The 26,460-nt window shown below is 47.0% G+C and overlaps 1 protein-coding gene across 2 annotated transcripts in view; it reads right to left on the bottom strand.

Moving 5' to 3' along the window:
• The window catches only part of VWA8 (von Willebrand factor A domain containing 8), a 532,124-nt gene extending 507,370 nt beyond the window's left edge, over positions 1–24,754 (bottom strand). The window contains exons 1-2 of one of the 2 annotated variants that reach the window (XM_075336856.1): positions 24,661–24,754; positions 20,957–21,112 (exon numbers count right to left, since the gene is read on the bottom strand). In XM_075336856.1, the coding sequence (XP_075192971.1) occupies positions 20,957–21,101 (145 nt within the window). In that variant the 5' untranslated portion in view covers positions 21,102–21,112; positions 24,661–24,754. Of the gene's footprint in view, positions 1–20,956; positions 21,113–24,649 lie in introns of both variants that reach the window. The other variant, XM_075336857.1, reaches the window with a different exon arrangement.
• Between the last annotated feature and the right edge of the window lie 1,706 nt (positions 24,755–26,460).

A 26,460-nucleotide genomic window follows, 5' to 3' on the forward strand; every position in this document is an offset into this window, starting at 1 on the left:
GAGGACGTCAGCTCGCTCACCCGTCTGTCTCTCCTGCAGTGGTTGCTCCGTTTCTGTCCCATGCTGCTGTCTCCCAAAGGCTTTGTTCTCATTGTGGCCTTCCTGCTTCTGCTTTAGGGAATCGAGCGTGGCCATGCCCCCTTTCTTAGATAGCCAACGTACCCTTAACCCGGAAGTGCCTCTCAGCCAGAGAGGCTGCAGCTATTTAAGATACTTCCTCCCTTAACAAAGTGCCTGGGCAATGAGTCCTACATGTGGCTAGCTCTCAGGTCCCCTAGCACCGTGCTGCTGCTGTCATATTGTGCTAGTTTCTGTTGCTGATGTATGTTTGTGTTTCAGTATACTGCTGCTGTTATTCCTAACTTGTCGCTGCTGCTACAAGTTTCCATGCCAGTCGCCGAATACGATACTTCCTGCCGTGAAGTATCCTCACCAGCTGCTGCTACCGTATCCATCCATCCATCTTGGTCAAAACTTCGACGCCTGCTGCTGTAATCTATCTCTAGAAAATGTTGCTCCCGTACCCCTGGGGCCAGCCGTCACAGCACCAGTCTTCCTCAGTGGCACCCAGTCTCACACCTGCAGCAGTATACCTCACATTAGAGAGTCTCGTGAAAACCAGCTGTGGTTCCGCAATCAAGCCCCTCTGGCTTTTTTGTGTGCTATGGCCCAGTGGGTTCACTAAGATCCCTGCTCGCCCAGCAAGGATAACAGTATGCCAGGTGTCAATCTGATATTGCTGAACTACATGCGATCAATATAAAAGTATATGTGCCATATCACATCCACTAGATGAAAGTATGTTGGGACATTTCCAGATTGAGCTTATAGATTTATGACACCAAGAAGCTCACTTAATGGCCTCAACCAGCTGTATTCTGCTCCTCATGCACAGAAATCACAGCAACTTTGCATCACAGACTCAAAGAAAATCCTTGGCCATCTGACCACTGTTTATCCATCACAGCTTTCCTAAGCTATCGAGAAGAAAGACCTGTTGACCAGCACCTAAAAATAAAGGTGACCAGAAAAAACCCATCGGAGTAAACCCACACAAACACGGGGTGAACATACAAACTCCTTACAGTAGTTGTCCTTGGTGGGAGTTGAATCCAGGACCGCAGTGCTGCAAGGCTGCACTGCTAACCACTGAGCCACCGTGAATCATCAGGTATCAAATGACTATACTTTTCCGGAATATAAAAATGTATAGTTTTTGGGTTAAGCAAATTACCACCTGTTCTAGGATGGACAAGGCTTCTCGCAGAGACGATTGTCTTGGCATATGGGCCAATATATCATTACTCAACACAGACAACAACTTTCCCATCACGTTGCGAGGAGTAGCACTTACTGCTCTCATAATATCTTTCCTTTTGCTTCTGGCAATGTTTCCTTCTGCTTTTTGAGGGCAGGAGTCATGACAATGTTCTGTTCGTTCTTGAACTACGTTGCTATTTTTTGTTTTGGTAATTGAATGGCACTTTGTGGAGCGATGCAGTCGGGATCTCCAAGTCACCACTGCAAAGATAGTGTGAAATGCGAGATATTCAATCCTGAATAAATCATAACTTTGTTGTTCCTCTGGATACTTGAAAAATTCACTATTTACGGTCCATTAGAAGAAGGAATTCAATACTTTGATAAACTCAAAATACACATTTATTGAGGAGACATTGACAAATTTTGAGGATAGATCTAATAAAGTACATTTTAATTATTCAAAACACAATTGAGTGGCACAGCTGGAAAGTCATTGTTCACTGGGGGTGTACAGAAGGGAATGACATGGTTGCCAATTGGAAATAATGCAGAATGATGGAAGACCCATTTGGAATAATGGCAACAAAGAAAGCCAATTGACTTCCATGGGCTCCAATTAAATACAATACAGCAAGAAAATACAGAATCGATTTCAACAAAGGTCTCTGGTCGCACTTCACTTCTCGGGTTCAGTTCACTCATACCTAGTCCCATAGAACATATTCTGTTTGTATGAGTTGTCACTCCACTGTGATAGATGTCACTCTAGTCTAAGTGTGGTCTGTATGGGCCCAGAGACACTTAGGCTACTTTCACACATCAGTTTTTTGCCATCAGGTTCAATCCGGAAAAAAACGGGTAAAACGGATCCGGTACCGCATCCGTTTTTTCCCCATAGACTTGCATTGGTACCGGATTGTACCGGATGGCTTTGCGTTGCATCCGTTTTTTTCCGGATGCGGCAAAATTAGTTAAAGCGGCGGCCGGAGGCAACGTAGCTTGCAACGTTTTTTTGTCCGGCAAAAAAAAACGCATCGCGCCGGATCCGGCGTGTTTTACAATAGAAGCCTATGGACGCCGGATCCGGCGTAATGCGGTAAAAAACGGATGCGGCCGCCGGATCCGTTTTTCTAAACTGAGCATGCTCCAATGTAATTAACAAAACGGATCCAGCCAAAAAACGGACGAAAAGGATGCAAAAACGGATGCAAACCGTATCCACCGGATCCGTTTTTTAACGGATCCGGCATAACGGATCCGTTAAAAAACGGATCCGGTGGATACGGTTTTCACTTTTTTTTCAGGATCCGTTGGATCAGGAAAAAAAAGGACTGTGCCTGAATACAGAAAACTGATGTGTGAAAGTAGCCTTATTCAAATCCATTCTGCATTTTATTTGCTGCCTGTTGTTTGTTGGAACCCAGGACTGCTATTGGACCACAAAATCGTATGCCTCCCCGTCCTGCAGTATGTGTGTGTGATACATAAATATTTAGGCTCTGTTCACTCTTGAAAGTCATAAGTGGACAGTGAAGGAAGTGCAGGTGCCAGCTTCAGTCCCGCTGAAATCAATGGGAGGCTACGGCACTTCTTGCTCCTCTGTCAATCAGTGACATCACATCCTGTCCAGACCAGGAGAGGAGCAGGAAATGATGTAGCAGCACCACTCATGCACTGGTTTCATGGGAATGAAGCTTTCGCATACACTCCCAGCTCCAGTTATGAAAACATCCAGCCTGCTGCAAGGAACAGTGGGCCAGATGATCAGCTGATGCATGGGGTGACAGAGTGGCGGACCCCCGTCCATCAACTACTGATGACCTACCCTCTGAAAAAGGGCAGACAACCCCTTTAATAGCACATCCAGTCCTATGTCACACCACAGATAACACAGTGATACATTAGTGAGTACACATAGCAGTGATACTATCCTTTAGATCACACTGCTTGCTGGTTTTTCCTGAGCTCTGCATGTGCTGCTGTGTGTTGAGCTGGTGGAAGTATATAAGGAGAAGGAAAAAAAAGCTCTGCATATAAAACATGTGCACACCAGGAATTAGATATATCAATAAACCTTAAAATATTAAACTTTATTAAGTGCCAAACACAACAGACAAGGATAAAAACATTTAAAATGATACAAAATGCCCCCTAAAGCCCCAATATAGAACATAGTTGTCATAAGTAATAGCCACAATGGACAATACGATTATATTGTATAGACCCCTACAGCGATAAATAACAAAATATAGCAGCAGAAAACTCGTATATACATATATGTCTCACAAGGGAGATGATAATGGCCTCAAATAACCACCATATAATAATGGAACATCACAATAGTTATGAAATAGATCACCCTGAATAGGGGAACCCAATCCACTACAAAGTAGCAGAGGGGAGAACTCACAGAGTAAGGCATGCAGAGGTTGCCGCTACCCTTAACAAGGGCAGAAGGCTGTAAGGAGGTCAGTGGCAGGCTGGGGATGGGGGCTAGGTGACCCTGACTCTGGCCTCTCTACCACACCACACTATAGGTTCTTCACACTACTTTGTAGTGGATTGGGTGATTCAGGGTGATCTATTTCATAACTATTGTGATGTTCCATTATTATATGGTGGTTATTTGAGGCCTTTATCATCTCCCTTGTGAGACACATATGTATATACGGGTTTTCTGCTGCTATATTTTGTTATTTATCGCTGTAGGGGTTTATACTATATAATCGTTTTGTCCATTGTGGCTATTACTTATGGCAACTATGTTCTATATTGGGGCTTTACGGGGCTTTTTTGTGTCATTTTAAATGTTTTTAAACTTGTCTGTTGCGTTTGGCACTTAATAAAGTTTCATATTTTAAGGTTTATTGGTATATCTAATTCTTGGTGTGCACATGCTTACATGCAGAGCTTTTTTTTTCCTTCTCCTTATATGCATTTTCTTGTCTGCATGATGTGGCACCCGTGATTGTTATTGATAGTACTTTGGTGCACCCCATTTCAAATTCATTGAGCTGGTGGAAGTAAGCAGGAGTAAGGCAGAATCAGTGAGCGGTGAGACCAGTCTGTATCTATAATGACAGTCTGGTACAAACTTGTGTTTCAAAACTACAGTTCTTCATAATTTTGCTCTAGGTCAACCCAAAATCACAAGTTTATCACATAGCATGTGAACATCTTTACATTGGACCTCAAATATCACAGATCCAAAACTTGTCATGCTGCCATGGTGCAAAACTGTGTGGTCAAATTTCCATGTGGGCAACATTCTGAGTGGGCAAATTTCCTGTGGGTATTCATTTCTGTGGGCTTTTTTCTGTGGGCATTGTTCCTTTGACCATTTTTCATGGAATTAAAAATAAAAAGACTTGTCCATGCCAGTCTCAAAGCACCTATACGCTGACGTTACCTGTTCTTACCCAGACAGGACCCGATGTATAGTAGATTACAACTTATAGAAAGATCTCACACAAATAAATTACAGAGAATCATTAAAATGCCCATATTCTGGACTGTTTCCAACCTAGTAAAACAGACGTAGAGCTAAAATGTTCCAAAAAACAAAATTCAGCGACAATAAAAATGAGATTATGCAGTTATATGTAGGACAGACATATTCTGTGTATTCTCAGCATTTCTGTACATAAAAATCACAAAATGACAACAGCGTAGTAAAGGCAAGTAGACATTAGTTCCTAAAAAAAATTTAAAAATCCCCAAACTCACCAGAAAAAGCCACCAGCCAACAAAGGCCATATGGCAAATGCACTCGCAGGATGCAGTCGGCCCCCCTTGATGAAGGTGGGGGTGACACAGGTGCAGAATACAGATGAGACAACCACTGACAGTCTACCATTTCATGGAGGGGGTGGTTGCTGGTATTAAACATGCACACAGATGGGATTTACATAGGGCGCCAGTCACACAGGTACATGTGATGCACATTGTCTGGCTTACAGCCTATTGATTACACCCATACTATTAGATCAGGCGGGCTGCCCAGCACTATATAACTGCATCAACTCACAGGACAGTCACCCCAAAGGTCTCAGCTGCATCCTGCAGAAAAAATTGTGCAATAGAAAATGATATAAAATGATAATTAATGTGAGGTATTGGTCCACATTTTGGCCAAAATACGTAAGCTGTTAACCCAAATGTCAAGGGTCCCAACGCTTACGAGTCCCTACACTATATTCAAAATAATTTCCCGCAAAGGAGGTGGTGTCTGTCCTGTGTGTCAATGAACTTATATAGTGCTGGGCCGCATGCCTGATCTGTTTTGTCGTCCCTCTAATTGCTCAACAAACTGCAAGAACACATATACAGCATTCACTACTGAACAGTGCAGTGCTGGCAATGAGGGATTACATCATGACACTAGCACTGGCTTTGTGGGCTGAATCCGCGAGCTCTGCTCTCCAGAAACTGATAACAGCAATGGCAGAGCCCAAGTGTCCTGTGATGTATATGCTGCAGCCCCAATGTTTTCCTATGTGATTTATCGTATTTTTCGCTTTATAAGACGCACCTGATTATAAGACGCACCCCCAAATTTGGTGAAGGAAAAGAGAATTTTTTTTTTAATCTTAAATGGGGTCCATCTTATAATGCCAGTGTCCCTCTAACAAATCATATAGGGTATATGACCCTCATAGCCCCCCATCCTAAAATTAGCCCCCTTAATCTGGATATGGCCCCCTTATATTGAATATAGCCCCCTTGTGATGGCACACGTTCCCATGTGCTGCCTATGGATTGCATACATTCCCCTGTGCTGCCTATGGTCCCCTATGAATTGCACACGTTCCCCTGTGTTAGATAGCGCCCCCATGCTGCTGCCCATGGCCCCTATAGATCGCACAAGTCCCCCTATGTTAGATATCGCCCCCATGGTGCTGCCCATGGCCCCTATAGATCGCACAAGTCCCCCTGTGTTAGATATCGCCCCCATGGTGCTGCCCATGGCCCCTATAGATCGCACAAGTCCTCCTGTGTTAGATATCGCCCCCATGGTGCTGCCCATGGCCCCTATATAGATCGCACAAGTCCCCCTGTGTTAGATATAGTCCCCATAGTGCTTCCCATGGCCCCTATATAGATCGCACAAGTCCCCCTATGTTAGATATCACCTCCATAATGCTGCCCAGGCCCCTATAGATCGCACAAGTCTTCCTGTGTTAGATATCGCCCCCATAGTGCTGCCCATGGCCCCTATATAGATCGCACAAGTCCCCCTGTGTTAGATATCGCCCCCATAGTGCTGCCCATGGCCCCTATATAGATCGCACAAGTCCCCGTGTTAGATATCGCCCCCATGGTGCTGCCCATGGCCCCTATATAGATCGCACAAGTCCCCCTGTGTTAGATATCGCCCCCATAATGCTGCCCATGGCCCCTATATAGATCGCACAAGTCCCCCTGTGTTAGATATCACCCCCATAGTGCTGCCCATGCCCCCTATAGATCGCACAAGTCCCCCTGTGTTAGATATCGCCCCCATAGTGCTGCCCATGGCCCCTATAGATCGCACAAGTCCCCCTATGTTAGATATCACCCCCATAATGCTGCCCAGGCCCCTATAGATCGCACAAGTCTCCCTGTGTTAGATATCGCCCCCATAGTGCTGCCCATGGCCCCTATATAGATCGCACAAGTCCCCCTGTGTTAGATATCGCCCCCATAGTGCTGCCCATGGCCCCTATAGATTGCACAAGTCCCCCTGTGTTAGATATCGCCCCCATAATGCTGCCCATGGCCCTTATATAGATCGCACAAGTCCTCCTGTGTTAGATATAGTCCCCATAGTGCTGCCCATGGCCCCTATATAGATCGCACAAGTCCCCCTGTGTTAGATATCACCCCCATAGTGCTGCCCATGCCCCCTATAGATCGCACAAGTCCCCCTGTGTTAGATATCGCCCCCATAGTGCTGCCCATGGCCCCTATAGATCGCACAAGTCCCCCTATGTTAGATATCACCCCCATAATGCTGCCCAGGCCCCTATAGATCGCACAAGTCTCCCTGTGTTAGATATCGCCCCCATAGTGCTGCCCATGGCCCCTATATAGATCGCACAAGTCCCCCTGTGTTAGATATCGCCCCAATAATGCTGCCCATGGCCCCTATAGATCGCACAAGTCCCCCTGTGTTAGATATCGCCCCCATAATGCTTCCCATGGCCCCTATAGATCGCACAAGTCCCCCTGTGTTAGATATCGCCCCCATAGTGCTGCCCATGGCCCCTATAGATCGCACAAGTCCCCCTGTGTTAGATATCGCCCCCATGGTGCTGCCCATGGCCCCTATATAGATCGCACAAGTCCCCCTGTGTTAGATATCACCCCCATAGTGCTGCCCATAGCCCCTATATAGATCGCACAAGTGCCCCTGTGTTAGATATCACCCCCATAGTGCTGCCCATAGCCCCTATATAGATCGCACAAGTCCCCCTATGTTAGATATCGCCCCCATAATGCTGCCCATGGCCCCTATAGATCGCACAAGTCCCCCTGTGTTAGATATCGCCCCCATAGTGCTGCCCATGGACCCTATAGATCGCACAAGTCCCCCTGTGTTAGATATCGCCCCCATAGTGCTGCCCATGGCCCCTATATAGATCGCACAAGTCCCCCTGTGTTAGATATCACCCCCATAGTGCTGCCCATGGCCCCTATAGATCGCACAAGTCCCCCTGTGTTAGATATAGCCCCCATAGTGCTGCCCATGGCCCCTATAGATCGCACAAGTCCCCCTATGTTAGATATCACCTCCATAATGCTGCCCAGGCCCCTATAGATCGCACAAGTCTTCCTGTGTTAGATATCGCCCCCATAGTGCTGCCCATGGCCCCTATATAGATCGCACAAGTCCCCCTGTGTTAGATATCGCCCCCATAGTGCTGCCCATGGCCCCTATATAGATCGCACAAGTCCCCGTGTTAGATATCGCCCCCATGGTGCTGCCCATGGCCCCTATATAGATCGCACAAGTCCCCCTGTGTTAGATATCGCCCCCATAATGCTGCCCATGGCCCCTATATAGATCGCACAAGTCCCCCTGTGTTAGATATCACCCCCATAGTGCTGCCCATGCCCCCTATAGATCGCACAAGTCCACCTGTGTTAGATATCGCCCCCATAGTGCTGCCCATGGCCCCTATAGATCGCACAAGTCCCCCTATGTTAGATATCACCCCCATAATGCTGCCCAGGCCCCTATAGATCGCACAAGTCTCCCTGTGTTAGATATCGCCCCCATAGTGCTGCCCATGGCCCCTATATAGATCGCACAAGTCCCCCTGTGTTAGATATCGCCCCCATAGTGTTGCCCATGGCCCCTATAGATTGCACAAGTCCCCCTGTGTTAGATATCGCCCCCATAATGCTGCCCATGGCCCCTATAGATCGCACAAGTCCCCCTGTGTTAGATATCGCCCCCATGGTGCTGCCCATGGCCCCTATATAGATCGCACAAGTCCCCCTGTGTTAGATATCACCCCCATAGTGCTGCCCATAGCCCCTATATAGATCGCACAAGTGCCCCTGTGTTAGATATCACCCCCATAGTGCTGCCCATAGCCCCTATATAGATCGCACAAGTCCCCCTATGTTAGATATCGCCCCCATAATGCTGCCCATGGCCCCTATAGATCGCACAAGTCCCCCTGTGTTAGATATCGCCCCCATAGTGCTGCCCATGGACCCTATAGATCGCACAAGTCCCCCTGTGTTAGATATCGCCCCCATAGTGCTGCCCATGGCCCCTATAGATCGCACAAATCCCCCTGTGTTAGATATCGCCCCCATAGTGCTGCCCATGGCCCCTATATAGATCGCACAAGTCCCCCTGTGTTAGATATCGCCCCCATAATGCTGCCCATGGCTCCTATAGATCGCACAAGTCCCCCTGTGTTAGATATCGCCCCCATAGTGCCGCCCATGGCCCCTATAGATCGCACAAGTCCCCCTGTGTTAGATATCGCCCCCATAGTGCTGCCCATGGCCCCTATAGATCGCACAAGTCCCCCTGTGTTAGATATCACCCCCATAGTGCTGCCCATGGCCCCTATAGATCGCACAAGTCCCCCTGTGTTAGATATAGCCCCCATAGTGCTGCCCATGGCCCCTATAGATCGCACAAGTCCCCCTATGTTAGATATCACCTCCATAATGCTGCCCAGGCCCCTATAGATCGCACAAGTCTTCCTGTGTTAGATATCGCCCCCATAGTGCTGCCCATGGCCCCTATATAGATCTCACAAGTCCCCCTGTGTTAGATATCGCCCCCATAGTGCTGCCCATGGCCCCTATATAGATCGCACAAGTCCCCGTGTTAGATATCGCCCCCATGGTGCTGCCCATGGCCCCTATATAGATCGCACAAGTCCCCCTGTGTTAGATATCGCCCCCATAATGCTGCCCATGGCCCCTATATAGATCGCACAAGTCCCCCTGTGTTAGATATCACCCCCATAGTGCTGCCCATGCCCCCTATAGATCGCACAAGTCCCCCTGTGTTAGATATCGCCCCCATAGTGCTGCCCATGGCCCCTATAGATCGCACAAGTCCCCCTATGTTAGATATCACCCCCATAATGCTGCCCAGGCCCCTATAGATCGCACAAGTCTCCCTGTGTTAGATATCGCCCCCATAGTGCTGCCCATGGCCCCTATATAGATCGCACAAGTCCCCCTGTGTTAGATATCGCCCCCATAGTGCTGCCCATGGCCCCTATAGATTGCACAAGTCCCCCTGTGTTAGATATCGCCCCCATAATGCTGCCCATGGCCCTTATATAGATCGCACAAGTCCCCCTGTGTTAGATATAGTCCCCATAGTGCTGCCCATGGCCCCTATATAGATCGCACAAGTCCCCCTGTGTTAGATATCACCCACATAGTGCTGCCCATGCCCCCTATAGATCGCACAAGTCCCCCTGTGTTAGATATCGCCCCCATAGTGCTGCCCATGGCCCCTATAGATCGCACAAGTCCCCCTATGTTAGATATCACCCCCATAATGCTGCCCAGGCCCCTATAGATCGCACAAGTCTCCCTGTGTTAGATATCGCCCCCATAGTGCTGCCCATGGCCCCTATATAGATCGCACAAGTCCCCCTGTGTTAGATATCGCCCCAATAATGCTGCCCATGGCCCCTATAGATCGCACAAGTCCCCCTGTGTTAGATATCACCCCCATAGTGCCGCCCATGGCCCCTATATAGATCGCACAAGTCCCCCTGTGTTAGATATCACCCCCATAGTGCTGCCCATAGCCCCTATATAGATCGCACAAGTGCCCCTGTGTTAGATATCACCCCCATAGTGCTGCCCATAGCCCCTATATAGATCGCACAAGTCCCCCTATGTTAGATATCGCCCCCATAATGCTGCCCATGGCCCCTATAGATCGCACAAGTCCCCCTGTGTTAGATATCGCCCCCATAGTGCTGCCCATGGACCCTATAGATCGCACAAGTCCCCCTGTGTTAGATATCGCCCCCATAGTGCTGCCCATGGCCCCTATAGATCGCACAAATCCCCCTGTGTTAGATATCGCCCCCATAGTGCTGCCCATGGCCCCTATATAGATCGCACAAGTCCCCCTGTGTTAGATATCGCCCCCATAATGCTGCCCATGGCTCCTATAGATCGCACAAGTCCCCCTGTGTTAGATATTGCCCCCATAGTGCCGCCCATGGCCCCTATAGATCGCACAAGTCCCCCTGTGTTAGATATCGCCCCCATAGTGCTGCCCATGGCCCCTATAGATCGCACAAGTCCCCCTGTGTTAGATATCACCCCCATAGTGCTGCCCATGGCCCCTATAGATCGCACAAGTCCACCTGTGTTAGATATAGCCCCCATAGTGCTGCCCATGGCCCCTATAGATCGCACAAGTCCCCCTATGTTAGATATCACCTCCATAATGCTGCCCAGGCCCCTATAGATCGCACAAGTCTTCCTGTGTTAGATATCGCCCCCATAGTGCTGCCCATGGCCCCTATATAGATCTCACAAGTCCCCCTGTGTTAGATATCGCCCCCATAGTGCTGCCCATGGCCCCTATATAGATCGCACAAGTCCCCGTGTTAGATATCGCCCCCATGGTGCTGCCCATGGCCCCTATATAGATCGCACAAGTCCCCCTGTGTTAGATATCGCCCCCATAATGCTGCCCATGGCCCCTATATAGATCGCACAAGTCCCCCTGTGTTAGATATCACCCCCATAGTGCTGCCCATGCCCCCTATAGATCGCACAAGTCCCCCTGTGTTAGATATCGCCCCCATAGTGCTGCCCATGGCCCCTATAGATCGCACAAGTCCCCCTATGTTAGATATCACCCCCATAATGCTGCCCAGGCCCCTATAGATCGCACAAGTCTCCCTGTGTTAGATATCGCCCCCATAGTGCTGCCCATGGCCCCTATATAGATCGCACAAGTCCCCCTGTGTTAGATATCGCCCCCATAGTGCTGCCCATGGCCCCTATAGATTGCACAAGTCCCCCTGTGTTAGATATCGCCCCCATAATGCTGCCCATGGCCCTTATATAGATCGCACAAGTCCCCCTGTGTTAGATATAGTCCCCATAGTGCTGCCCATGGCCCCTATATAGATCGCACAAGTCCCCCTGTGTTAGATATCACCCACATAGTGCTGCCCATGCCCCCTATAGATCGCACAAGTCCCCCTGTGTTAGATATCGCCCCCATAGTGCTGCCCATGGCCCCTATAGATCGCACAAGTCCCCCTATGTTAGATATCACCCCCATAATGCTGCCCAGGCCCCTATAGATCGCACAAGTCTCCCTGTGTTAGATATCGCCCCCATAGTGCTGCCCATGGCCCCTATATAGATCGCACAAGTCCCCCTGTGTTAGATATCGCCCCAATAATGCTGCCCATGGCCCCTATAGATCGCACAAGTCCCCCTGTGTTAGATATCACCCCCATAGTGCCGCCCATGGCCCCTGTAGATCGCACAAGTCCCCCTGTGTTAGATATCGCCCCCATAGTGCTGCCCATGGCCCCTATAGATCGCACAAGTCCCCCTGTGTTAGATATCGCCCCCATAATGCTGCCCATGGCCCCTATATAGATCGCACAAGTCCCCCTGTGTTAGATATCGCCCCCATAATGCTTCCCATGGCCCCTATAGATCGCACAAGTCCCCCTGTGTTAGATATCGCCCCCATAGTGCTGCCCATGGCCCCTATAGATCGCACAAGTCCCCCTGTGTTAGATATCGCCCCCATGGTGCTGCCCATGGCCCCTATAGATCGCACAAGTCCCCCTGTGTTAGATATCGCCCCCATAGTGCTGCCCATGGCCCCTATATAGATCGCACAAGTCCCCCTGTGTTAGATATCGCCCCCATAATGCTGCCCATGGCTCCTATAGATCGCACAAGTCCCCCTGTGTGAGATATCGCCCCCATAGTGCCGCCCATGGCCCCTATAGATCGCACAAGTCCCCCTGTGTTAGATATCGCCCCCATAGTGCTGCCCATGGCCCCTATAGATCGCACAAGTCCCCCTGTGTTAGATATCACCCCCATAGTGCTGCCCATGGCCCCTATAGATCGCACAAGTCCCCCTGTGTTAGATATAGCCCCCATAGTGCTGCCCATGGCCCCTATAGATCGCACAAGTCCCCCTATGTTAGATATCACCTCCATAATGCTGCCCAGGCCCCTATAGATCGCACAAGTCTTCCTGTGTTAGATATCGCCCCCATAGTGCTGCCCATGGCCCCTATATAGATCGCACAAGTCCCCCTGTGTTAGATATCGCCCCCATAGTGCTGCCCATGGCCCCTATATAGATCGCACAAGTCCCCGTGTTAGATATCGCCCCCATGGTGCTGCCCATGGCCCCTATATAGATCGCACAAGTCCCCCTGTGTTAGATATCGCCCCCATAATGTTGCCCATGGCCCCTATATAGATCGCACAAGTCCCCCTGTGTTAGATATCACCCCCATAGTGCTGCCCATGCCCCCTATAGATCGCACAAGTCCCCCTGTGTTAGATATCGCCCCCATAGTGCTGCCCATGGCCCCTATAGATCGCACAAGTCCCCCTATGTTAGATATCACCCCCATAATGCTGCCCAGGCCCCTATAGATCGCACAAGTCTCCCTGTGTTAGATATCGCCCCCATAGTGCTGCCCATGGCCCCTATATAGATCGCACAAGTCCCCCTGTGTTAGATATCGCCCCCATAGTGCTGCCCATGGCCCCTATAGATTGCACAAGTCCCCCTGTGTTAGATATCGCCCCCATAATGCTGCCCATGGCCCCTATATAGATCGCACAAGTCCCCCTGTGTTAGATATAGTCCCCATAGTGCTGCCCATGGCCCCTATATAGATCGCACAAGTCCCCCTGTGTTAGATATCACCCCCATAGTGCTGCCCATGCCCCCTATAGATCGCACAAGTCCCCCTGTGTTAGATATCGCCCCCATAGTGCTGCCCATGGCCCCTATAGATCGCACAAGTCCCCCTATGTTAGATATCACCCCCATAATGCTGCCCAGGCCCCTATAGATCGCACAAGTCTCCCTGTGTTAGATATCGCCCCCATAGTGCTGCCCATGGCCCCTATATAGATCGCACAAGTCCCCCTGTGTTAGATATCGCCCCAATAATGCTGCCCATGGCCCCTATAGATCGCACAAGTCCCCCTGTGTTAGATATCACCCCCATAGTGCCGCCCATGGCCCCTGTAGATCGCACAAGTCCCCCTGTGTTAGATATCGCCCCCATAGTGCTGCCCATGGCCCCTATAGATCGCACAAGTCCCCCTGTGTTAGATATCACCCCCATAATGCTGCCCAGGCCCCTATAGATCGCACAAGTCTCCCTGTGTTAGATATCGCCCCCATAGTGCTGCCCATGGCCCCTATATAGATCGCACAAGTCCCCCTGTGTTAGATATCGCCCCCATAGTGCTGCCCATGGCCCCTATATAGATCGCACAAGTCCCCCTGTGTTAGATATTGCCCCCATAGTGCCGCCCATGGCCCCTGTAGATCGCACAAGTCCCCCTGTGTTAGATATCGCCCCCATAGTGCCGCCCATGGCCCCTGTAGATCGCACAAGTCCCCCTGTGTTAGATATCGCCCCCATAGTGCTGCCCATGGCCCCTATAGATCGCACAAGTCCCCCTGTGTTAGATATAGCCCCCATAGTGCTGCCCATGGCCCCTATAGATCGCACAAGTCCCCCTATGTTAGATATCACCCCCATAATGCTGCCCAGGCCCCTATAGATCGCACAAGTCTCCCTCTGTTAGATATCGCCCCCATAGTGCTGCCCATGGCCCCTATATAGATCGCACAAGTCCCCCTGTGTTAGATATCGCCCCCATAGTGCTGCCCATGGCCCCTATATAGATCGCACAAGTCCCCCTGTGTTAGATATCGCCCCCATAGTGCTGCCCATGGCCCCTATATAGATCGCACAAGTCCCCCTGTGTTAGATATCGCCCCCATAGTGCTGCCCATGGCCCCTAAATATTGCACAAGTCCCCCTGTGTTAGATATCGCCCCCATAGTGCTGCCCATGGCCCCTATATAGATCGCACAAGTCCCCCTGTGTTAGATATCGCCCCCATAGTGCTGCCCATGGCCCCTATATAGATCGCACAAGTCCCCCTGTGTTAGATATCGCCCCCATAGTGATGCCCATGGCCCCTATATAGATCGCACAAGTCCCCCTGTGTTAGATATCGCCCCCATAGTGCTGCCCATGGCCCCTATAGATCGTACAAGTCCCCCTGTGTTAGATATCGCCCCCATAGTGCTGCCCATGGCCCCTATATAGATCGCACAAGTCCCCCTGTGTTAGATATCGCCCCCATAGTGCTGCCCATGGCCCCCATATAGATCGCACAAGTCCCCCTGTGTTAGATATCGCCCCCATAGTGCTGCCCATGGCCCCTATATAGATCGCACAAGTCCCCCTGTGTTAGATATCGCCCCCATAGTGCTGCCCATGGCCCCCATATAGATCGCACAAGTCCCCCTGTGTTAGATATCGCCCCCATAGTGCTGCCCATGGCCCCTATATAGATCGCACAAGTCCCCCTGTGTTAGATATCGCCCCCATAGTGCTGCCCATGGCCCCTATATAGATCGCACAAGTCCCCCTGTGTTAGATATCGCCCCCAGGCTGCTGCCCATAGTAAAATAAAACCCTCTTTCCTTACCTCCTCCAGCGTTTATCTCCCTCCGTGCTTCTGTTCCTTACTTCCTGGTTCTTGGCCGGTCATGTGATCGGCACAGCAGACTGAGCTCTCTGCCTGATCACAGTGGAAGCAGGGACACGGGGAGAAACGCTGCAGGGGGTAAGTAAAGCTTTTTTTTATTTTAGAATGAGCAGCAGCCTGGGGGTCAAATCTAACACAGGGGGGGCATGTGCCATCACAGGGGGGCGCAGGCTCATATAATATGCACCGCTCCCCCAGCCCGTCACTGCGGTGCGATTTCAGCACCATTGGAGATGGACAGCGGCTGTGCATATTATATGACCGGGAGCAGGAGATCAAAGGCTGCAGCCCGCAGCGTTCCCCTGCCCCTGCACTCCAGAGCTGCTGCCCCCACCTCCCCTGGACCCTGCAGTGTACATATATATATACCCCCCCGTATATTCGGCTTATAAGACGCACCCCCTACTTTCCCTCAAAATTTGGGGGAACAAAAGTGCGTCTTATAAAGCGAAAAATACAGTATATGACGTAGTCCTAGGTGTCTCCTATATGATGTATGTACAACAGTCTCAGTGTCACCTTTGACATAGATATACAGCAGTTGTGGTGTCTCCTATGTGATGTATATACAGCAGTCTCGGTGTCTCCTATGTGATGTATACACAATAGTACTGGTGTTTCCTATGTGATGTGTATAACTAATTTAACACAAGAAAAAGTACACTTGAGCAAATTAAACATAGACAAATACCCCGGGCCAGATTCATCCATGGATATTAAGGGAATTAAGCTCAGTAATTGACAGACCGCTGTATCTCATCTTCTTAGTCTGTCTTGTAAAAGGGTTGGTGCCTCATGATTGGAGTATGCATCACAATATACTGATATTTAAAGCAGATAAGAATGTGGATCCCGACAAGTACAGTCCGGTAAGTCTGACATCAGTTGTTTGCTAAGTTTTTGAGAGCATTTTAAGAGATAACCTGCAGAAATATATTGCAGAGAATAATGTAATAAATGACAACCAGCATGGATTCATGAAATATAAGTCGTGTCCAACTAACATGTTGGGGTTCTATGAGGGGGTAAGTGCAAATCTGTATATTGGTAATGCAGCTGATGTGATTTATCTGGACTTTGCAAAGGCATTCGATATTGTACCACACAGTCTTATAATGAAGCTCCTGATGCAAGGACTAGGGGAAACTATATGCAGATGGGTAAGGAATTGGCTAAAAGATAGGAAACAAAGAGTGGTTGTAAATGGTATATTCTCTAAATGGGCTATAGTCAGCAGTGGGGACCGCAGGGATCTGTGCTAGGGCCAAATTATTTTAATCTCTTTATTAATGACCTTGTAGATATATGGAAAGTAAAGTGTCAGTCTTTGCTGATAAACTATGTAGGATATTAAAAACTGACCTTGATAGTACAATATTACAAAATGATCTGAATAAGATGTCAGATTGGGCAGATACTTGGCAAATGAGATTTAATGTTGATAAATGTAAAGTAATGCACCTAGGACGGAGCAATCCTATAGCTGCGTATACATTAAATGGAAGTAAACTCGGGACTACAGAACAAGAGAAGGACATGGGTATTCTCATTACAAATAAGCTGAGCAGCAGCACTCAATGTCAAGCAGCAGCTGCTAAAGCAAACAAGATTCTAGGGTGTATAAAAAGATTACATTCCGTGATCCCAACGTATTGTTACTCCTTTATAAATCAATTGTCAGGCCACATCTGGAATATGGGATCCAGTTTTGGGCTCCACATTTTAAAAAGGACATTCAGATGTTAGAGTCAGTTTAATGGCGAGCAACTAGATTTTTACAAAGAATTGAAGGCCTCCCATATGATGAGAGGTTGGAAAAGTTGGGCTTGTTTAGCTTAGAGAAAAAAAAAACGTGGATCTCAGAGAAGATCTAATTTATTTATATAACTACATGTGGGGTCAATATAAAGGACTGGCACATGATTAATTCCTTCAAAAGACAATACTAAGGACCAGGGGGCACTAATTACAGTTGGAAGTAAGGCAATTTTCAGCAGGTAAATAGGAAAGGGATCTTTTCAGTTAAAGCAGTCAGACTGTGGAATTCCCTACTGCGAGGAAGTAATGGCAGATAATATAACAGCATTTTAAAAAAGCTGGATGATTTCCTCAGTACACACAACATTGTTGTTTATAGATGATTTAGTGAGAAAAATGTATACTTGGTGGAGGAAGGTTAAACTTGATGAACCTAGGTCTTTTTTTAACCTATGTAACTAATTATATATATATATATATATATATATATATATATATATACACAGCGCCTACAAGTAGTATTCAACCCCCTGCAGATTTAGCAGGTTTGATAAGATGCAAATAAGTAAGACCCTGCAAACTTCAAACAAGAGCAGGATTTATTAACAGATGCATAAATCTTACAAACCAACAAGTTATGTTGCTCAGTTAAATTTTAATAAATTTTCAACATAAAAGTGTGGGTCAATTATTATTCAACCCCTAGGTTTAATATTTTGTGGAATAACCCTTGTTTGCAATTACAGCTAATAATCGTCTTTTATAAGACCTGATCAGGCCGGCACAGGTCTCTGGAGTTATCTTGGCCCACTCCTCCATGCAGATCTTCTCCAAGTTATCTAGGTTCTTTGGTTGTCTCATGTGGACTTTAATCTTGAGCTCCTTCCACAAGTTTTCAATTGGGTTAAGGTCAGGAGACTGACTAGGCCACTGCAACACCTTGATTTTTTCCCTCTTGAACCAGGCCTTGGTTTTCTTGGCTGTGTGCTTTGGGTCGTTGTCTTGTTGGAAGATGAAATGACGACCCATCTTAAGATCCTTGATGGAGGAGCGCAGGTTCTTGGCCAAAATCTCCAGGTAGGCCGTGCTATCCATCTTCCCATGGATGCGGACCAGATGGCCAGGCCCCTTGGCTGAGAAACAGCCCCACAGCAGGATGCTGCCACCACCATGCTTGACTGTAGGGATGGTATTCTTGGGGTCGTATGCAGTGCCATGCAGTCTCCAAACGTCACGTGTGTGGTTGGCACCAAAGATCTCGATCTTGGTCTCATCAGACCAGAGAACCTTGAACCAGTTTGTCTCAGAGTCCTCCAAGTGATCATGAGCAAACTGTAGACGAGCCTTGACATGACGCTTTGAAAGTAAAGGTACCTTACGGGCTCGTCTGGAACAGAGACCATTGCGGTGGAGTACGTTACTTATGGTATTGACTGAAACCAATGTCCCCACTGCCATGAGATCTTCCCGGAGCTCCTTCCTTGTTGTCCTTGGGTTAGCCTTGACTCTTCGGACAAGCCTGGCCTCGGCACGGGTGGAAACTTTCAAAGGCTGTCCAGGCCGTGGAAGGCTAACAGTAGTTCCATAAGCCTTCCACTTCCGGATGATGCTCCCAACAGTGGAGACAGGTAGGCCCAACTCATTGGAAAGGGTTTTGTACCCCTTGCCAGCCTTGTGACCCTCCACGATCTTGTCTCTGATGGCCTTGGAATGCTCCTTTGTCTTTCCCATGTTGACCAAGTATGAGTGCTGTTCACAAGTTTGGGGAGGGTCTTAATTAGTCAGAAAAGGCTGGAAAAAGAGATAATTAATCCAAATATGTGAAGCTCATTGTTCTTTGTGCCTGAAATACTTCTTAATACTTTAGGGGAACCAAACAGAATTCTTGTGGTTTGAGGGGTTGAATAATAAATGACCCTCTGAATAAACTTTTCACAATTTAAAAAAAAAATAAAAAAAGAAATAACATTCTTTTTTGCTGCAGTGAATTTCACACTTCCAGGCTGATCTACAGTCCAAATGTCACAATGCCAAGTTAATTCCGAATGTGTAAACCTGCTAAATCTGCAGGGGGTTGAATACTACTTGTAGGCACTGATATGTATATATATATGTATATATATATATATATATATATATATATATATATATATATATATATATATATATATATATATATATATATAAATATATATATATATACATACATATACATACACACACACACAACAGTCTCAGTGTCTCCTATGTCATGTATATACAGCAGTCTTGCTGTCTCCTATGTGATGTATATACAGCACTTCCGTGTCTCCTATGTGATATATATACAGCAGTCTAGGTGTCTCCCTATCCCCTATGTCCTGTACATACAGCAGTCTCCCTGTCTTCTATGTGATGTATATGCATCAGTCTCAGTGTCTCCTGTATAATTTATATACAGAAGTCTTGGTGTCTCCTATGTGATGTGTACAGTAGTCTTGGTGTCTCCTTAATGAGGTATATACAGCAGTCTCTGTGATCTACATATAGCAGTCTCTGTGTCCAATATGTGATGAATATAGAGCAGTCTAGCAGTCTTGGAGTCTCCTATGTGATATATAAACAGCAGTCATGGTGTCTTCTTTGTGATGATTACTTCAGACCGCTCACTGCTTGAGTTGTATAACCGTCACACAAGCAGTGATGAATTTTCCACTGTGCGGAGACATGCAGTGTAATATTCATCTGTGTTCAGAATTTACTGCTGCAAGTTCTTTTCAAAATTTGTTGCAAAGTGTGACTGTGCCCCAGACCAACGCAAATCTGGAAAAGCAGTTGTGAGTAGCAACATCACAATAATCAAAGTGGAGGCTGTCTAGAGAAAATCATCTATAGAATTATTTAAAGATCATTTTCTTGATTATGTTGTTTCTTAAGTATGTTAAAATCCCCTAATTGAATATAACTATATAAAGCCTTAAAAGGAATCTGTCACCAGGATTTTGCCTCCTATTCCAGCAATGTGTCACTTCCAGAGCTGCTTAGTGTAATTTTGATAAAATCACGGTTTTACCAGTAGGAAATTATCAGTAGATGCCTAGAAAACCTGCTGAAAGGTAGTCAAGTATAATCATGAGCTCTGTAAAAACCCCATCCCCACCACCGATTGGCAGCCTTTTGTGAGCAACCTGCATGGAGAAAAAGCTGCCAATCATTAGTTTGGGCAGGGTTATACAGAGCTCAGCATTCAGAGAACTGCTAGATATACAGCACATAGACAGTGATTTTAACAAAATGACAGCTTAGTAAATAATAAATAGCTGGAATTAGAGTCTCTGCCCCTACATTATGCTTCTATCAGATAGGGTAACAAACACTGGTGACGGATTCCCTTTTAGGTATAGGTAAATCAGCACTCCAAGGGCGTTTCGGAGACTGCTGGAAATCACGTCTGTGCATTTCTTCTGATTTCACTGACTGCTACAAAAAAACTCTATAAATGTCTAATTTGGGGTGACCCTTACTCCAACAAAAGAAAAATGACATACGGATCACATACTGATAGCATACAGAAGACTAAACAGATCGAAAACAGATGAAGAAAAAGACAATTTTGCATATGCTCAAGTGAACCCAGCCTTGGTCTTCAGTGTACATACTGATATTTCTTCCGTACCTGAAGATGTGGTATGACTCCTTAGTAGAACTGGCTGTGGGGTAATACCCCGATAGTTCAGCAATTGATTGAAGAGACATCTGACCCTTCGAAGTGATGAAGCCGGGAGAGTCCCAGTGGCTCGCAAGCGAAGTAAGGACTGCATGAGTCATAGAGCTGGAAATAAAAAATATATATGAGATGGTGGCAGTGATTTATAACTTCAGTCCTGAAAGTTGATTTACAGCAAATAAAGCATTAAAGCATGGATACAAACTAGTAATCAGGCGCACTGTGATAACAACGCTAATACCATTATATGAAATGACACATTATAGCAAATTCTAAAATACTTTAAGCCAAATTTATAAATCATGCTAGTTTATAGTGAAAAATGTTTTTGGGGTTTTTTTTTTTTACAAAAAAATGTATTATGTTTCCTAGCACCATTTTATTTTTACTCTGAAGCTTGGAGCAAATGGCACATACAACAAAATAATATCACACTGGTGAACCACTTTTGTTTTGCCGTAGCTCAAAAAGCGTAATCTGCAAAATTTCCTTTGCTGTTAAAAAAGGCCTACAGACGTGTATCAGTCTGATGGAGGCACGAATGAGACATGGATGTGTGACTCTGGCCTTAGCGTAAGGCTATGTTCACACTTCCGTTAAATTGTATCAGTCACAATCCACTGCTCTGGTAAACAACGGAATCCGTTTGGCGGATTCTGTTGTTCCCATAGACTTGTTTCAGCGGTGGATTGTGACTGATGATGCTGTGTTGCATCCTCGGAACGACTGACCGCGGGGCGGAAGGAACGCAGCTTGTAACGTTTTTTGAGCAGCGCAATCTGTAGAGTTTCGCTGCGCATGCTCTCTCTGGCTCCCGGCACACGTAACCAGGATACACATTGGGTTACCAAGCAATGCGCTTTGCCTAGTTACCCGATATTTACCCTGGTTACCCGATATTTACCCTGGTTACGTGTGCAAGGAGCCAGTGCTAAGCGGTGTACGCTGGTAACCAAGGTAAATATCGGGTAACCAAGCAAGGTGCTTTGCTTAGTTTTTACCCGATATTTACCCTGGCTATGTGTGCAGGGAGCCCGGCATTTCCCCTCTCGGCTCCACCCCCTCCCGCACTCCGCATGTATATACACACACACACACACACACACCCCTGTCCCCAGCCATGCAGACCGCGGCACTGACGTCCACAGTGCCACGGCCCGGCTCGGCTCCACCCACCTCGCACTCCGCCCCCCGCACAAAACGGAATCCCGACAATGAATTCTGTTCTTTGTTATCCGTTGTACAACGCATCAGTCACATGCGTCAAGCAACGCACGTGACTGATGCAAAACAACGAAAATGTGAACCTAGCCTAAGTGTTATCATCAGAGAGAAACGGAACAGTTTTTTTCTCAGTTGTCATGCAAGTTGCATCAGTTTATTTCTCATCCCTTTTTTTTTCACTCAACTGTTTTATCCATTTACTTTTATCAATGGATCAGTTAAAAACAGATGAAACTAGGAAGGAACTCTGAAAATGAAAAGTGTGTCATCCATATTCAAGAGGTTCCCATTAAATCTAATGGCTGAGTGTGATCTGCAATACAGATGAGAATCACAAGCTCCGAGTCTCACGGACCAGAGACATGGATTCACTTTTAAAATAGATGTGTGTATGGATCAAATAAACTCTATAGGTCAGTGTGCTGTCAGAGAAAAAAACAGACCGAACTAAGACGTGAGACACAACATGTGAATGTAGCCTTATCACTTTTTTTTCCCCGTGAATGGATACCAGGGATGTGTCTCAGGGACATGTAGGGAGCTTTTTTGGCCATGTAAGCTAAACATAGGGCTCAGATGCAATGTTCATAGACCTAAGAATTAGCAGCTTAGTGTACATTTGAGATAATCCTAGAAAAATCAAACACAGGCAGAATGCCTAAACGGTCAGTAGGCAGCAAGTTGTAAGGCATGGAAAACAGGTGAAAACTTGCTCACCTATTGAAGTTGTGTGGTGGACACAACAACCAATGCAGCTCGCAGCCGCAGCGCAGATGCCTTTTTCAGCTTTTTCTTATACAATCTGTTTGAATTAAATACACATTTTATAAACTCTGGCGTCATGTATTTTAGAATGTTGCCATATTTGTGTAAGTTATGTATCCCTTCTAGCTGACCATATTGGCCCTGCTTCTAACCCCCACTTGCATAGGTTTTTGTTGTTTTTTTTTAATCCATATAAACCAGCTTGTGATGATTTACAGGTATCTAATATGAGTTCACGAACATAAATGTACCTCAAAATTTGTTGTAACTTTATAAATAGGGTTCGCTCACATTAGCGTTTAAATCGGACGAGTGCAATGTTAGTCAACGAGACAGAACAGTTTTTTTTTTCTCGTGCCAGTTTGGCAAGAGGAAGCAATTGCTGCATGCTGTGATTGCCTCTGCAAATTGGATCACAGGCACCCATACAAGTTTATGGGAGCGTGTAAAATATTGGACTGCACTCAGATGACGTCCAAGTGCAGTCCAATATATGAAGAGACAGGCAATGCAGAAGATGGAAAGAATAATCTCTCCTCCTTGCCTGTGATCTGATTCTTCCATGGGAGAGAATCGGAGAACAGTGAGTGACACTTGGATCATGCTCACAGCAGAGCTTGAGCCGACAGTCAGCAGGTAGAGTTGAGGGGGTATCTAAGTATTCATACTCACTATACTCATAACAAATACTGTCTAATACTCACCTATTCATTCCAAACAGCGTGTGTAATGCAAGTCAATGGGGAAAACTTGCAAAGTAACGAGTAACCCAAATGCTGTACTATTCGTGCGAGTAGCAAATAGTGTGGAATTCGGGTTACTCGTTGCATTGCGAGTTTTCCCCATTGACTTGCATTACACATGCTATTCGGAAGGAATACACGAGTAGTGGATAGTACTTGTTAGGAGTATCGCGAGTACGAATAGTTAGGTACTCGGTCAACTCTATCAGCAGCATATCACATCGGATGCTGTACGCTAGTGTGACCCTCGGCCTTACATTTCTTCTCTTCTTGATCAATTTGTACTCCCTCAGCTTATAGGGGTTGTCCACTACTGTTGTATTGATAGTCTATCCATAGAATAAGCTGCTAGTATCTGATTGGTGAGGGTATGACACCCAGCACGCCTACTGATCAGCTGTCACGAGTGCCGGGATAGGAAAAAAAATCTCATCCACATAAAAAGTGATGAAAATCTGATCCAGGCACCTGGGTAGTAAATCCAGCATGTCAAAGTGACCTCTGGCTGGGCTTATAAAATACTTTAATATAAGGAAGGAAAACTACTTTAAAATAGAATTATACAGCCATTCTGACATTGGTAATAAAATAAGTACAGCAGCCTCATCAGTATAGAGCATGATTTAATAATGCATGCAGTGTAATGTGATCCATTCCTGCCATCTGTGTGAATGTCTGCACTTCAGTGGACACAGCCACACGCAGAATACACACGTTATATACACTCAGTGTGTGCACAGTGGTATATACTCTGCCTGTATAAACAGCGGGTCACATGGACGGGATAATGACGGCGCAGAACTATTACAGACAAGACAACTATCCCAGCGCCGGCCACCGGACGAGCAAGTAAAGCCAGCCGGCGCTCGTCACCAGCGCTGTCCCGTACATCAGAGCTATGTGTCCCCACCCGCTCCTCACTCTGTCACTCCGTGTCCTCCACGACCCGGGTTCTTGTGTCACCGGCACATGAGCTGTGGGGGAAGGAGAATCTAGGAGCACAAAGTCCGCCCGGAAATCCTTCCCCCTGTCATGTGCAGCAACATCGAGCCGCAACATCAGAGGACTTGTGGATAGTCATGTGACCCGGCATCTCGGTGACGTCAGGTAACACGTGACTGCACAGATGTTTTGTTCGGCTTTAGTGTAGTATCAGAACTGAGGAGGCTGCGCTATGTACAGTCACACTGACTGAGAGGAGAGCTGTATACGGCTGTATATAGCCACCAACTGTGAGGAGGAGAGCTGTATATAGTCCCACTGACTGAGAGGAGAGCTGTATACGGCTGTATATAGTCCCACTGACTGAGAGGAGAGCTGTATACGGCTGTATATAGTCCCACTGACTGAGAGGAGAGCTGTATACGGCTGTATATAGTCCCACTGACTGAGAGGAGAGCTGTATACGGCTGTATATAGTCCCACTGACTGAGAGGAGAGCTGTATACGGCTGTATATAGTCCCACTGACTGAGAGGAGAGCTGTATACGGCTGTATATAGCCACCAACTGTGAGGAGGAGAGCTGTATATAGTCCCACTGACTGAGAGGAGAGCTGTATACGGCTGTATATAGTCCCACTGACTGAGAGAAGAGCTGTATACGGCTGTATATAGCCACCAACTGTGAGGAGGAGAGCTGTATACGGCTGTATATAGTCACACTGACTGAGAGGAGAGCTGTATACGGCTGTATATAGCCACCAACTGTGAGGAGGAGAGCTGTATATAGTCCCACTGACTGAGAGGAGAGCTGTATGCGGCTGTATATAGTCCCACTGACTGAGAGGAGAGCTGTATACGGCTGTATATAGTCCCACTGACTGAGAGGAGAGCTGTATACGGCTGTATATAGTCACACTGACTGAGAGGAGAGCTGTATACGGCTGTATATAGCCACCAACTGTGAGGAGGAGAGCTGTATATAGTCCCACTGACTGAGAGGACAGCTGTATACGGCTGTATATAGTCACACTGACTGAGAGGAGAGCTGTATACGGCTGTATATAGTCACCAACTGTGAGGAGGAGAGCTGTATATAGTCCCACTGACTGAGAGGAGAGCTGTATACGGCTGTATATAATCCCACTGACTGAGAGGAGAGCTGTATACGGCTGTATATAGTCACACTGACTGAGAGGAGAGCTGTATACGGCTGTATATAGCCACCAACTGTGAGGAGGAGAGCTGTATATAGTCCCACTGACTGAGAGGAGAGCTGTATACGGCTGTATATAGCCACCAACTGTGAGGAGGAGAGCTGTATAGTCCCACTGACTGAGAGGAGAGCTGTATACGGCTGTATATAGTCACACTGACTGAGAGGAGAGCTGTATACGGCTGTATATAGTCACACTGACTGAGAGGAGAGCTGTATACGGCTGTATATAGCCACCAACTGTGAGGATAGTCAACAACTGTGAGGAGAGCTTTATATAGTTACGCTGACTGAGAGGAGAGCTGTATATGGCTGTATATAGTCACACTGACTGAGAGGAGAGCTGTATACGGCTGTATATAGTCACACTGACTGAGAGGAGAGCTGTATATGGCTGTATATAGTCACACTGACTGAGAGGAGAGCTGTATATGGCTGTATATAGTCACACTGACTGAGAGGAGAGCTGTATATGGCTGTATATAGTCACACTGACTGAGAGGAGAGCTGTATATGGCTGTATATAGTCACACTGACTGAGAGGAGAGCTGTATACGGCTGTATA

Source organism: Anomaloglossus baeobatrachus, chromosome 2, assembly GCF_048569485.1.
Source record: "Anomaloglossus baeobatrachus isolate aAnoBae1 chromosome 2, aAnoBae1.hap1, whole genome shotgun sequence".
In the NCBI taxonomy this organism is placed as follows: Eukaryota; Metazoa; Chordata; class Amphibia; order Anura; family Aromobatidae; genus Anomaloglossus; species Anomaloglossus baeobatrachus.